Consider the following 12,971-nt stretch of genomic DNA (forward strand, 5'->3'; position numbering starts at 1 on the left):
GGTGGCCCCTTCGCCGCTAGCTCGTCGTCGAATAGATCTTCATCGCCGGGGTAGAGGGATCTTGTGATCCGCCACCCCAGCAACCAGCCGACCTCCTCCGGTGAAGAAGAAGGCCGCCTCGACCGTCGAACCCAAGGCTACTGCCACGGGCGACCTCGTACCGTGGGAGAAGCCCAAGATCATCGCCCCTCACCGGCGAGAGGCGGAGAGAATGGCGATGTCTGCCACCACCAACCACCACCGGCGTGCCGCCGATGGGAGGCAGGGAGGCCGCAACACAGACTCTGGCCACCGTCCCCGTCCATCCATGCGGGAGGCGGGAGGGCCGCCGTCGCCCCTCGATCCCCGTCAGCCGCCGCCGCCCAGCCATCCGGGAGGCGGGAGGGCCGCCGCGCGTGAGAGACTCCCTGGACGCCATCCCCGCCACGTCACGAGGGAAGGCCGTCGCTGCCGCCACGTCCCGCGGTCTTTGCCCGGCGGCGCCGCCGGCGGCGGCGGCGGAAGGCGCATCTAGGGTTTGGGGTCGGGAGGGGGTGCGGGTTTGTTGGTACTAAATTTAGAAAAGATCCTACGCCTATTATTTTTCTCAATCCAAGCTACATTGAAAATAACAACCTCCAATAAAAAGAGAAAACCACATCATTTGTTGTTGACTAAAAGCTAAAATATAGAGTATTTTAGAATAAATTTTAGAGCTATAATGTAGATTATTTCAGAACAAAGAATGAGTGTTGCCCTCGCTAAATTGTTTCATACGGCTGTACTCGATCAACTGCCAATTGCTCTTCCGCCTATTCCATCTATGATCTCCAAAACCATTCTTTGTTTGGTTCAAATTAGTGTTCGTCCTTGCATTTGCCTGCTAGTCATTGATATATTGATGTAGATTGGAGGGCACCCGAGAAAACAAACAAGTAAACGCTTGGGGGATCAAGATTTGCTGGACTCATTCCAATACTGTATATGTCTTCTAAATTCTATCGTACTGGAACTTTTTTCTGCTGCACATGGTACTCAATCTGAAATCTCGTGCATTTGGCCCTTTGCAGGATACTTTTTGAGAAGATTTTTTAGGCGGAATAGCAGAGAGCAAAGAAAGTCCGCAGAAGTTCGCGAATCTAATAATAGATTAATTCTCATTAGTGACGAAATTACATACGCAAATTCCATGCATTATTCAATCATGTATGGAAATCACTACGGGAATGGCGCGATATGCCGAGGGCCTTTTATACGCCGACGGCCAAAAGTCGAGGCCGTCAGCGTATGGCCCGGCCAAGACAGCCTGCCAGTCCGATCCTCGGCGTAGCGTTGCCGGCGGCGTAGCGAGGTCTACGCCGAGGACATCCTTCGGCATATCTTTGGCCCTAGGAGTAGACAGGGCTACGTCGTCGGCCACCCTCGGCGTAGGCAATTTTCAAATTTTTCTAATTTTGTAAAAATTATAACTAATTCATATGATGTCAGAAAAATGCGTATAAGGTATAAAAAATGTTCAGAAAAACATCCTCTATCCGTTTATGTCAAAATCATGCATATTTGAATCATGTGCACTATCATGTTAATATAGTAACAATTCAAACATTTTCTTATATGCCCTCGGATTCCCGTTTTGGCCAGATGGCAATTTAAACAAAGTCAGAAAATTCCGTGGAGCCGCATGGCGTCATTTTATGTGGCCTAGTAACCACTCCAAAAATTGGAATTAGGATACGACAATTATTTTGAAAAAACTCTTCACAAACAGGGCTATCAAGTCCGGAGTTCTATGACTCTTAGGAGAAATAAGTAAGAAACGGCCCGTGACACCGCATAGTTTGTCGGAACGATGCCATATTTGGCACGTGTGGGGTCCCTGGGATGGGAAGCAAGGCCCCGGGAGCGGATTTCCAATCCGACCCATGAGCGATTGTTTTTTCATTTTCAGGGTGCCAAAACGGGGTTTTTTTTGTGTGAAAGCAGCTACATGGGGCGCATTTTAGTATTGTACGAGACCTCCGCGTAGTGGTAGGACACCGCCTTCTCACCTTATATCACATGTCATATGTGCGCGCTAGCTATCTGGCAATCCATGCGGCTTCCTGCGGTGTCCCGCGGAATCCGCTGGAAACTGGCCGGATTTAAACTAGGGGTACACTTTCCGTCGCTCAATAAATTCCGGGAAAAATGTTTTTAGGTCTACGACACATCACTTTATGTGCTAATTTTTCCCCGTTTAGCGCGATGGTGAACGGGTGCACGAGCGCGCCCGGTATGGCCATATCGCATCTCCGTGGGGGGCCGTTTTGGCTAGATGGCAATTTAAACGAAGTCAGAAAATCCCGCGGAGCCGCATAGCGTTATTTTATGTGTCCTACTAACCACTTCAAAAGTCGGAATTAGGATACGCTAATTATTTTGGAAAATCCTTCACAAATATGGTTATCACGTCTGTAGTTCTATGGCTTTTAGGGTAAATGAGTAGGAAACGACATATGACACCGCATAGTTTGTCGGAACGAGGCCATATTTGGCACGTGTGTGGTCCCTGGGATGGGAAGCAAGGCCTCGGGAGCGGATTTCTAATCCAACCCATGGGCGATGGCTTTTTCATTTTCGGGGTGTCAAAACGGTTTTTTGTGTGAAGCAGCTACATGGGGATCATTTTAGTATTGCGCGAGACCTCCGCGTAGTGGTAGGACACCTCCTCTGCACCACATATCACATGCCATATGTGCCCGCTAGGTATCTGGAAATCCATGCGGCTTCCTGCGGTGTCCCGCCGAATCCGCTGGAAACTGACCGAACTTAAACTAGGGGTACACTTTCCGTCGCTCAATAAATTCCGAGAAAAAAGGTTTTAGGTATACGACACATCACTTTATGTGCTATTTTTTTCGTTTAGCGCGATGGTGAACGGGTGCACCAGCGCGTCCGGTATGGCCATACCGCATCTCCGTGGGGGCCCGTTTTGGCCAGATGGCAGACTGGACGTCATATTTGGATTCCTCTAATTTTTAGGTTCAAATGATGATATGGATGTTATATTTAGATTCCTCTCATTTTTTTGATCGATTTCGACATATTATTTGTGGAATTTCGATTTTCTGATTTAAAGATATTAATTATTCCATATTAAACAGAAAAAGACAAAAAAAATAAAATCATTTCATTGTTATTTGAATTCAATATTATTATTACTTATATATCCATTGTTGTTTACTTAATTAATTGTTTGGAATTTAAAAATAAAGAGGTGTGACATCACGGTCCAAGGGTTAATAGGTTGATATGCTATTATTATCAGCAAAGTGTCAATTCTTTAATGAAAGTTCATCCGAATGAAACCAAGAAGTTAAGCGTGCTCAAGCTGGAGTAGTGTGAGGATGGTTGACCGACTGAAAAGTTTAACCATGATTGTAGTTTGACCTAAGATTAAGTGTACTTAGACTTAAAGTGTCTTGGGTGAAGGATAAACAAGTAAAAAAGGAAAAAAAGAAAAAATGGTGTAAAATAAATTAAAATTTGAAAAAACTTAAAACTATATGCCAAGGGTTTTGCCGTCGGCATAGCCAAAAATGATCTTTTTTTTCGTTTTTTTCGGAATTTATATTTTTTGAAAATGGAAATTTGAATTTTTTAAATTTGTATGCCGAGGGTTTTGCCATCGGCGTAGTGTCCTACGCCGAGGGCCGGGCTACGCTGACGGCAATAGTGACTCTGCCGAGGGAGATAGTCGCCGAGGAGATATGCCGAGGGAGGCCCTCGGCGTAGCCTATGCCGACGGCCAAAACAGGCTACGCCGAGGGTTCCCGGCCCTCGGCATATCGGCCCATTCCTGTAGTGAATATCCAACATATGATTTCTCGATCGAATAGATTAATTCTAAATAGATAGGGAATTATCGTAAGGAAATTCTATGTATTATTACAGCATTTATGCTAATCCTTGTAAGGGTGTACGTTTCACTTGTAAAGTATGGTGTCATCAATTGATATAAAAAATATTTTTTCACTGTGTGCAGTGTATTTTCTATAGTGTCTTTTGAAAATTTGCAAAGATTTGAAGAATAAATTAATTATATATACACAAAATAATCTCCATTCAAAGATTGCAATAAAGCAACTCAATGTTGGTAGAGACGATATGTTGGGCATCTACAAAGGTCCTCTGTTAGCATAAACACGCTTTAAGAAATGTCTCATTTTTATTTTTGGGCCGCTAGCAATACGTATTTATGGTATTTGAGACGGTGTATAAGAAGACGTTTCTACGAGGCTTTCTAGTAGGATCTTTACAACCATATAGGAATGAAATTTAGCGTCTCTAGCCTCTAAATTGAACGTTCCTTCATGCCTTTTTTTTCCGTAGACTATGCATACACACCGTACATGGCCCCTACAGTTAATCGATGGAGACATGGCGCCCGCCTACAGTTAATTGATGGAGACATGGCGCTGTGAATCTCTTTAAATTCATAGTGAAAAACCCTAACGTGTATTAATGTGGAGCAGAGGATTTGAACCTAGCGCAGCCACCTCACGAAGAGGTGGTTCTCACACTAGGAGCACGTTTGGTAGCCTGGACGCTCCTTGGCTCGTATCGGCCCAGCATTTTTCGGGTCGTTTGGTTCCCTGGACGCACTCGCGTTCTTGCATAGTACGGGTTTTAAAGCGTCCCTGGGATAGGTCCGGAGGAACGTCCGGTTTGACAGTTTCTCCAGGGCCAGGCCCTGGCGAGACGAAAATCGATAACGCCGTTCGCGCGGGAGCTCCGCCTCGGCATGGCGGGAGAAGCCGAAATCCCAGCGGCGTTGCGCGGAAAAGCTAGGGGTAACCTCCCTCTTCGGTTACCCTCTACATTAGCCCCCTCCCAAATTTTCACTTCCGCCAAATTTTGCACCGACGGCGGCGGCGGCGACCCAGATCTGGCAGCGCGCATCTCCCTTCGGTCTCCGGCGCCGGACCAGGGTCCTCTTCTCCAGCCGCGGTGGAGCCTGCGCACATCTGCGACGGCTTTCGGCCGTGTCCATCATCCGCCATGATGGAGGTAAGGGGAAACTCCTCTGCTCTACTGTAGTGTTCGATTCATGTTCGTAGAACTGGTTGGGTTCGATAAGACCGTTCGTAATGCATAGATCTTGTTTGAGTAGACCGACCAGCTCCAGCTTGTGCATCACGCCGCAGCACTCATCATTTGCGTACAAGCTTGGATCCTGATGGTCCACAAGAGAGCAGTTAGGCATGCTGCTTATCCTCGTGTGACTTACGGACCTATGTTACAACGAGATCAGGAGAGGATTGCCAACCTAAACAACATCTACAACTGCAACGACGTAGAGACCATCCAGATGCTACGGATGAGAAGAGCCCCTTTCCATGCACTTGTGAAAACGTTCAGGGAAAGAGGACTGCTGACTGATAGCATCCACACCTCTGTCGAAGAACAAGTCGCAATGTTTCTTCATGTCGCCGGTCATAACCAGAGGTTCAGAGTCATCCATAACACATTCAGGCGATCCACGGAGACTATCTCTCGGTAATTCCAGCAGGTGTTGTACGCTATTGGGGAGCTCAGAGGTGAAATGATCAAGCCAGCATCAATGACCACACCAACCAAGATCAAGAACAGCTACAGGTGGTTCCCCTATTTCAGGGTGAGTACAAAATCATGTTCCTTCTACCTATCAAATGTGTGCTACTGTCATAAACATGATTGTGTGCTAATCTTTTTACAGGATTGCATTGGGGCTATTGATGGTACTCATGTCACTGCAAAGGTACCGAGATCAATGTCTGCAGCATTCCGCGGGAGGAAGCACTACACCAGCCAGAACGTTCTAGCAGCTGTGGATTTCGATATGAGGTTCACCTACGTGCTTGCTGGGTGGGAGGGTTCAACTCATGATGCGAGCATCCTGACCGACAGCTTGTCAAGGCCTGATGGGTTGCTAATCCCTGATGGTAAGTTCTACCTTGGAGATGCTGGATATGCATGCCGACCTGGAATTCTACCTCCATTCAGGAAAACAAGGTACCACCTCAACGAGTTCTCTGCGAAGCACCAACCTCTGAATGCGAGAGAGTTGTTCAATCTCAGACACTCAAGCCTTAGAGTCACCATTGAGAGGGCCTTTGCTGCATTGAAGAACAGGTTGAAGGTCCTTGACCAGAAACCGTTTCACACATTTGACACTCAGGTAAAGCTGGTCCTTGCTTGCTGCATTCTTCACAACTGGATCCTAGGTTGGGGCGAGGATGACTTCTTCGAAGCGGTTGTCACTTTTGATGAAGTAGAGACCGGCCATGGCGTGGAAGCAGGCGACAATGATGCCTGGAAGGTGAAGAGGCAAGAGTGGGCAGACGCAATGTGGGAAGCCAGAGGCAACACCACCATCTGAGAAGAAGTGAAGAAGTGAAGAAGAAGAAGTGAAGAAGAAGAAGAACCCCTATGATCCCCTGTTTCTCGACCCCTTTTCGATCCCCGTATGTTGAACGACCCCGTTATGATAAACTGCAATTCGTAGTAGCTAGGGAGCATCGTGTTATGAACTACCATTCGTAGTAGCTAGGGATGATTTCGTGAACTGATTGCAACTATCATAAACTGTGATTTATGTGTGATGAGAGGTGAGAGCATGGTAAGGCTACCTGTCGTAGAGAAGAGGTAACCCTAGACATGCTTGGATGGTACGAAACAGGCCTAATATCATCTACATCGAGACTTGGGCTTGGTTACAGGCAAATAAACAGAAAGTCCTTTCTGGTCCAGCCGATGCAGCCCGACCTACCAAACAATAGACCAATTTCGACTCGTGGCTCGTTCTGGACGCGCAAGTGTGCTTGCATGGCTGCGCCAGTGAGCCACGAATCAGGCCCAGGCAACCAAACGCGCCTATGAGATCTTAGCAAACCATGAAATATTAGCTTCCATCGATGCACAGGCCAGGGTTATCCCCTTTTGAACAACATGCATGACATGAATAGAAGTGCATGAACAATTTAATCCTATATGCACAAGTGCTAAAGATCGGCTGAAAGGTAATTCTCATTGCAATGACTGTACTGCCATACAAAGCTAGATTCATTCATATTTCATAAGATAACATGTGAAGTACCTTAGATATCACGAGACAATAATATGTTCAGAATTTTTCTTGAAGCACTCTACGATCTTGGTCTGAAGTCTAAACCATGCATGCTTCATGCATGAGACGATCCTCGTTAACCCCAGGGCAAGACTACACATGTGATTTAATTGGATAACTAGCAGAGCGACCCGAGCATTTGCGCGGCTAGATTTTGTACTTTTATTTATTTGTGTGTTCAAGGTATACTATATTATCTTTGAGATGTTGATATGAAGATAGAAATGTTAAGTTATGATAAACATGTAGTAAAATAACTGAAGAAAAGAAATGGATGGATTGTGGCCACTATTCACAAACTTCAGCGGATTTTATTTATTTTGTGTAAATGAGTGGTAGTGGTGCATTGGATATAAAATATATAATAGAAATAGACATATTTTTCATATCATTGCTTAATGTATACTGTAGGAAACAAAACAGTGGAAAATGCTTCTTGGTGCTACATACGACAAATGCATTAAATTTTGAGAAGCTGTAGATTTGGGGGCGTACAATTGAGTAGAAGTGTAGAACCATGAATTCATTTAAAATTTATAAGAATGTTACTATCGTATTAGAGCTCATGTTCTCTTTTCGAAATTCTGTTAAGAAAAATATAGTATGAAATTCCCTATGAACAATCTTAGACTATGCTCATTTGCGGAGCAAGCAGGTGTTGACTTAAACGGGTTGTGTCTGGACTTGGACAGAGTACGGGTTTTTCCTTGATGCTTCAGATGCGACGTGATTGCAACTCTGCTGACAAATGAAAAAATCTCTTGTCCATAAGCAATTCGTCGAATAGAAATTTCTTTTTTAGAAACTCAATGTTACATTTTATCAAAACAAAATTATGGTACAAAAGAATCATTTAATTTTGAATTGAGCGATAAGTACCAATAAACATATCCATATTACTGCTTAAGTGCACAAATACAAATAACTCAACTACTATTTTGAGAAAACAAAAAAATGCAGGAAGTAAAAGCTACCTCAAATTTTCGCCCAAATGAGTCTATTGAAACCCTATTGTCATGTATACCTATTTAACCTGCAATGATTAAAAAAAAAGACAAATTATCTAAGCAAAGAATGTGTAATGATTTAATGAACTGAGGCTGTAAGCTTTAGTAAATAGTAAGCATAAACAACATCAGTTTTTATGCTCTCTATCGCCAAATAGACCATTTATAGTTACCCTTTAGCTTTGTTTAAAAAAAATGTTACCCTTCAGCCAATCTTGAAGCCAGGGACTTTTTTTGAGTTCAGATATGTTCTTGGCAGCATACCGAGCAAAAAATGCGATCATTAGAAATTTAATGGCATCAATAGTCAGCCACTGATTTTAAATCAACCTCCATTTAATTTACACTTGCTAAACTTACAGAAGAAAATGCTCACATCAATTTTCTTGCCAGCTGGAATACAACAGTAGAAACCAGGCGAGACAAATAATAAGCACTTTGCCTTTATAAACCTTTTAAGGTGGAAATGCTGGGGGAGCATACGAAGCAAACATATACGACTATTATAAATTTAATGGCATAAGTAGGGAGTGTTTTTTTTAAATAACCTCCATTTAATTTGCAGTTGCCAAACTTACTGAAGAGATCGCTCACATCATTTTTCCTGTGAGGAACACAACAACTTAGAAAACGGGAGAAACAAATAATAGGCATTTTTCTTTATTTTTTAATCCACTTGCATAAGTATACATATTCAACCCTACAAAATAAAGAAACTAAATTAGAGTTTGATTTTGATGAAGAATAATATGTGTTTCTGTATTTTAAAATAGAAAGTATGGAATAGAGGAATTTTTTTCAATAAAGCTAATGCATCTTATAAGAAGAATCACAGGGTGAAGATTATACCTTTGATCGCTAACTTCGTATTAATCATAGTAGGTTTGATGGATAAATTAGCATTTCTTATTTTTCTTGGCAGCCCATCGGTTGGTCAGACCTCAACTTGATAAATAAACATGCATCTACTTGTTGCATCGCTAGCTCAAGCTGTAACACTGAAAGTGTCGGTTGTTCTTGGACAACATGGACGCGATCTTTTGGCTCTTCAGTTGGACGCAAAAGTAGATGGTGACAATCGTTCTTTGGCTGCTCGGCATGGCTGCCATGGCAGTCTCCGTCCCGGTTCCCAGAAATCTTCTGCCACATCCATCAGCTGCGAATAATGCGCTAGCAAGATGTAGATGCAATCTTGCCGGAAATTCAATTCGGCACATGGGAGCATATGCTCCTGCCACCGGAAAAACATTTTAAAATGTTCAAAAAAATCAAACAAAAAATTTCTCGCTTATGCATCAACATTTTATGTGCGCACATCAAGTCTTGCGAAAAACCGACATTTTTTGTGACTTGTCTAAAAAAGACAAATAAAACGTCTCGTACACAACCTTTTTTTACACAAAAATTTGTCTTTTTTACGGATGGCACTCAAAATGTCGGTTTTCTGTGAAACAACTTTCTGAACGTGTAGAATTTCAAGATGTATCCACTAAATTTTGTGTTCAAATTTTTCAACATTTTAAAAAAGCATTTAAAACGAAGTTTAAAAACCGGGAGCATATGCTCCCGGGTGTCAAAACGCAATCTTGCTCGCATTGTTGCCTCCTGCGCCGTGATGCACGGCATGACATGCCGGCCGGAAGCCCCGAACTCTTGCCGAGATGCGCCACCGAGATCATGTCCATGCAGTATCTTTTTTCTGAGGTTAGGGATCTCAAGGGCATGGTTAAATAATTATACATGAGTCGTACCTGATCTAATCTCTTTCAGCCCAGTCTGGTCAAGACTTGAACTACTAGTCCAGCTTCTTGCACCAGCGTTGCTACCAATAAGATGGAAATAAATCAAAGATTGGATGAGAAGTGCAGGAAAAAAAAGAACAACAGTTCTGTAATCTGTAATCTCTAATCAAGATATTGGTTCTAGACCCGAGTAAAGGGTGCTGGCCGCGTTAGCTGTGATGGATGCGAATTTGCCGCCTGCCATAGCAAACCTTCTGCTGATCGCGGCCGTCAGAGGCACACAATGTCAGACTTCAAGAGCAATGTGAAAGAGCGCTGCCGCGCTAGCTGTGATGGATGCGAGTTTGCCGCCGGCCGTAGCAAACCTTCTGCTGATCGCCGCCGTCAGAGGCACACAATGTCAGACGTCAAGAGCAATGTGAAAGAATCTATTAACGGGAGAGTTGCAGATTGACATGGTTGCAACGATGACCGTCTAATTTCTGGAGCCCGTGGCTACGCAGCTCGCGGCCGTTGACGATGCTTGAGGCGCGCGAACTTAAGAGGCAGTAGGAGAGCGGGGACATGTGAGATCAGGAGGACGTGATCTTCAATTGCAGATCACGGGGAGAGAAGATGAGTCCAGAAACGCCCATCCAACGTTCGCTGCCCATAGACATAGAGGCTCCATGCCATGCTGACAGTGTTGGAGATGGCGGCGGCCATAGCTGAGGCAAGAGATCGAGGTGATTGCCTATGCGGTTGCTGGATGCGGTTGCAATTTTTCCGAGCCGTGAGCTATGCGTGTAACACTTTTTTTTATGAGGGATGCGTGCAGGACTTTGTTTAGACTAATTAAAGTCGCGTGCACTTCTGGGACTCTTAATACTCCTGAGCCATTTTCAGATCGTAACCACTTCTCGGAATTTGTTTAAACAGGGAGTAACCGATACGGGGATAAATCTGCCCGATGGACCGAACGTTTTTTCCAAATTTTATCTTCATTAAATCTGGGGCGTTGGCTTTGAAGTGCTTAATCTGAGCCATTCCTTGGTTGTTGTTTTAATAATATAATAGATAGATAGATAGATAGTACAGATCGAAGTGCAGGTACAGCGATCAAAAGTGCGCAGTGCTACAGTCTGTAAAACTACTGTTTTTTTTCGAGGTAGAAACTACTGTTAACCATTGCTTATTCCATCTAGTAAATCACTCATTTATGGAGACTCCATAGGGGGGGGGGGGTGAAGGCATGAGCCTACTAGTCTCACTCTCATCTCCCACGGGCCACAACTAATTACCATCCTACCAGGCTTACGTCACTACAGAAGATATATGGAAGCCAATCAGAGAGATGAGCACTCATGGCCCTCCCTATTTCAGGCATCTGTCACAAAGGCCTGAGCCTGAGGTAAGGTAAAATCGTTAAAGAGCTTGTGAGTGCAAAAGACAAGGCTTGAGCACTGAGGTAAGGTAAAATCGGTGCAAAGACAAGGCCTGAGCCCTGGATCGACTTGAGAAAATATCAAATAATCACCACAATTGGGGTTAGGAACTTCAAGGAACTCTCATTCGATGAAATAGATGGATGCGGTTACAAGTGATCCACTAGTCCTTGTAAGGAATAGGAAGATTCCAATTGGACTACCCTACCCCGATGTTGACCCAGGCACGTCTCGCCGGCTATCCTGAAACGCCGTGCACGGTCACGATCAAGGTTCCTCCTGCACCGAACAACGCCGGTCGCGGCAGCGGCTCCATGGCCGAGGACGACGACTGAGCTGCCGCCTCCGCCTTCCCGTTCCCAATCCCCTGGGGCAGCTCCACCTCAGCCCGGCAGAGAGGGCACGTCGTCCTGGTGCGCAGCCAGGCGTCGACGCACTCGACGTGAAACGCGTGCCCGCAGTTGGGCAGCATCCGCACCTTGTCTCCATCCGCAAGCTCCGACAGGCACACCGCGCAGTCAGCTGCCCCGGCGCCGGCGCCGGCGATAACGCCCTTCCGGTACGCGGTGACCGGCAGCGCGGAGAGTGCGGACACAGCCAGCCCGCGCCTGCTGCTGCTGATACTTCTGAGGGAGCGCAGCATGGCGGTTGGAAGCCCGCCGCCAGACCGGGGGCGGCCGACTCCGCGAAACCGGAGCATCAGAGCGCGCACCAAGATGCGGATGGCGAGGAAGACGAAGACGAGCGCGAAAAGGATGCCGCCTGCAGGAAAAAGGTAGCTCCAGTCGAAGGTGTGCTGCTGCCGCACGTCATATTCCACGTTGCCAGACGCCTCCGGCGGGTTCCCTGACATGGCGCGGATCGATCGGTAACCAAGCTTTGTGTCCTGTACTACAAATCAGGATCTCAAGGCGGGAGAAGAGAGAATAGTAGTGGCTAGCTAGTAGTCTGCAATGCATGCGTTAGTTATCTCCTCATATACCTTGGGTTACACGGTGCCTAGGTCAACGCGGGTGGTGTCAGTGTCACGAACAGTGTGGATTTATATGAGGCTGGAAAATATGGTGAGACAAGTCTTGCAATTTACATGGCCATTCCTCCTGGCGCGAAAATACGGACTGCTTGGACTTTTGTCAGCTTCGGGAGATGTGGATTTGAATTTGAGCAGAGCGGTTCGAGTATATTTTTCCAAGGTTACCCGAGCTTTCAGTAGACGCACATCACTGTCGTGTGAATTTGTAAGTAGCGGCGAAGGAAAGAGAAAAGACGCTTCGAGGAAATGAAGCAACAAGATGAAAACTTTGACTCTGAGACCAAGGTGTTACACATGAGTTTTCTGTGATTTTTGGTGGCTCTGAATGTCGGACAGTTGGAGACCAAGGCATCATCACCGTCATTTTCAACAGCTCCATCTTCATCACCATCACCATTCCCATCTCGCTTACACCTTTCTTGTTGTAATTTCAATCTTCATTGTGAATTTGCACTTGAGTTCATCCTCATACGTATACTTTTCATATGGCTACAATGGGATGTCATTGGTTTCCTCCATGTGTGAGTACTTTACCTTGTTCTTGGAGAGATGAAGAAACGTAGCAATATTATAATATGAAATAAAGATGGAGTAATCTATAATTTCAGTTTATAAACATGTATTAGTTTTCTCTCTAGA

The 12,971-nt window shown here is 45.1% G+C and overlaps 1 protein-coding gene and 1 pseudogene across 1 annotated transcript; one reads left to right on the forward strand and one right to left on the reverse strand.

Moving 5' to 3' along the window:
* The first annotated feature begins 254 nt into the window (after positions 1–254).
* LOC124663943 lies at positions 255–6,346 on the forward strand (annotated as a pseudogene).
* A 5,056-nt stretch (positions 6,347–11,402) lies between these two features.
* On the reverse strand, positions 11,403–12,532 carry LOC124667627 (RING-H2 finger protein ATL74-like). Its single transcript, XM_047204894.1, has 2 exons — positions 12,327–12,532; positions 11,403–12,236 (listed from the first exon to the last, which is right to left on the reverse strand). The coding sequence occupies exon 2, from the start codon at positions 12,150–12,152 to the stop codon at positions 11,538–11,540; it is 615 nt and encodes a 204-aa protein (XP_047060850.1). The 5' UTR covers positions 12,153–12,236; positions 12,327–12,532; the 3' UTR covers positions 11,403–11,537.
* Positions 12,533–12,971: the final 439 nt, after the last annotated feature.

Source organism: Lolium rigidum, chromosome 6 (genome assembly GCF_022539505.1).
Source record: "Lolium rigidum isolate FL_2022 chromosome 6, APGP_CSIRO_Lrig_0.1, whole genome shotgun sequence".
NCBI lineage: Eukaryota > Viridiplantae > Streptophyta > Magnoliopsida > Poales > Poaceae > Lolium > Lolium rigidum.

Excerpts from the sequence above, each read along its gene's own strand:
- LOC124667627 (XM_047204894.1), bottom strand. The coding sequence starts at position 12,152 with ATGTCAGGGAACCCGCCGGAGGCGTCTGGCAACGTGGAATATGACGTG.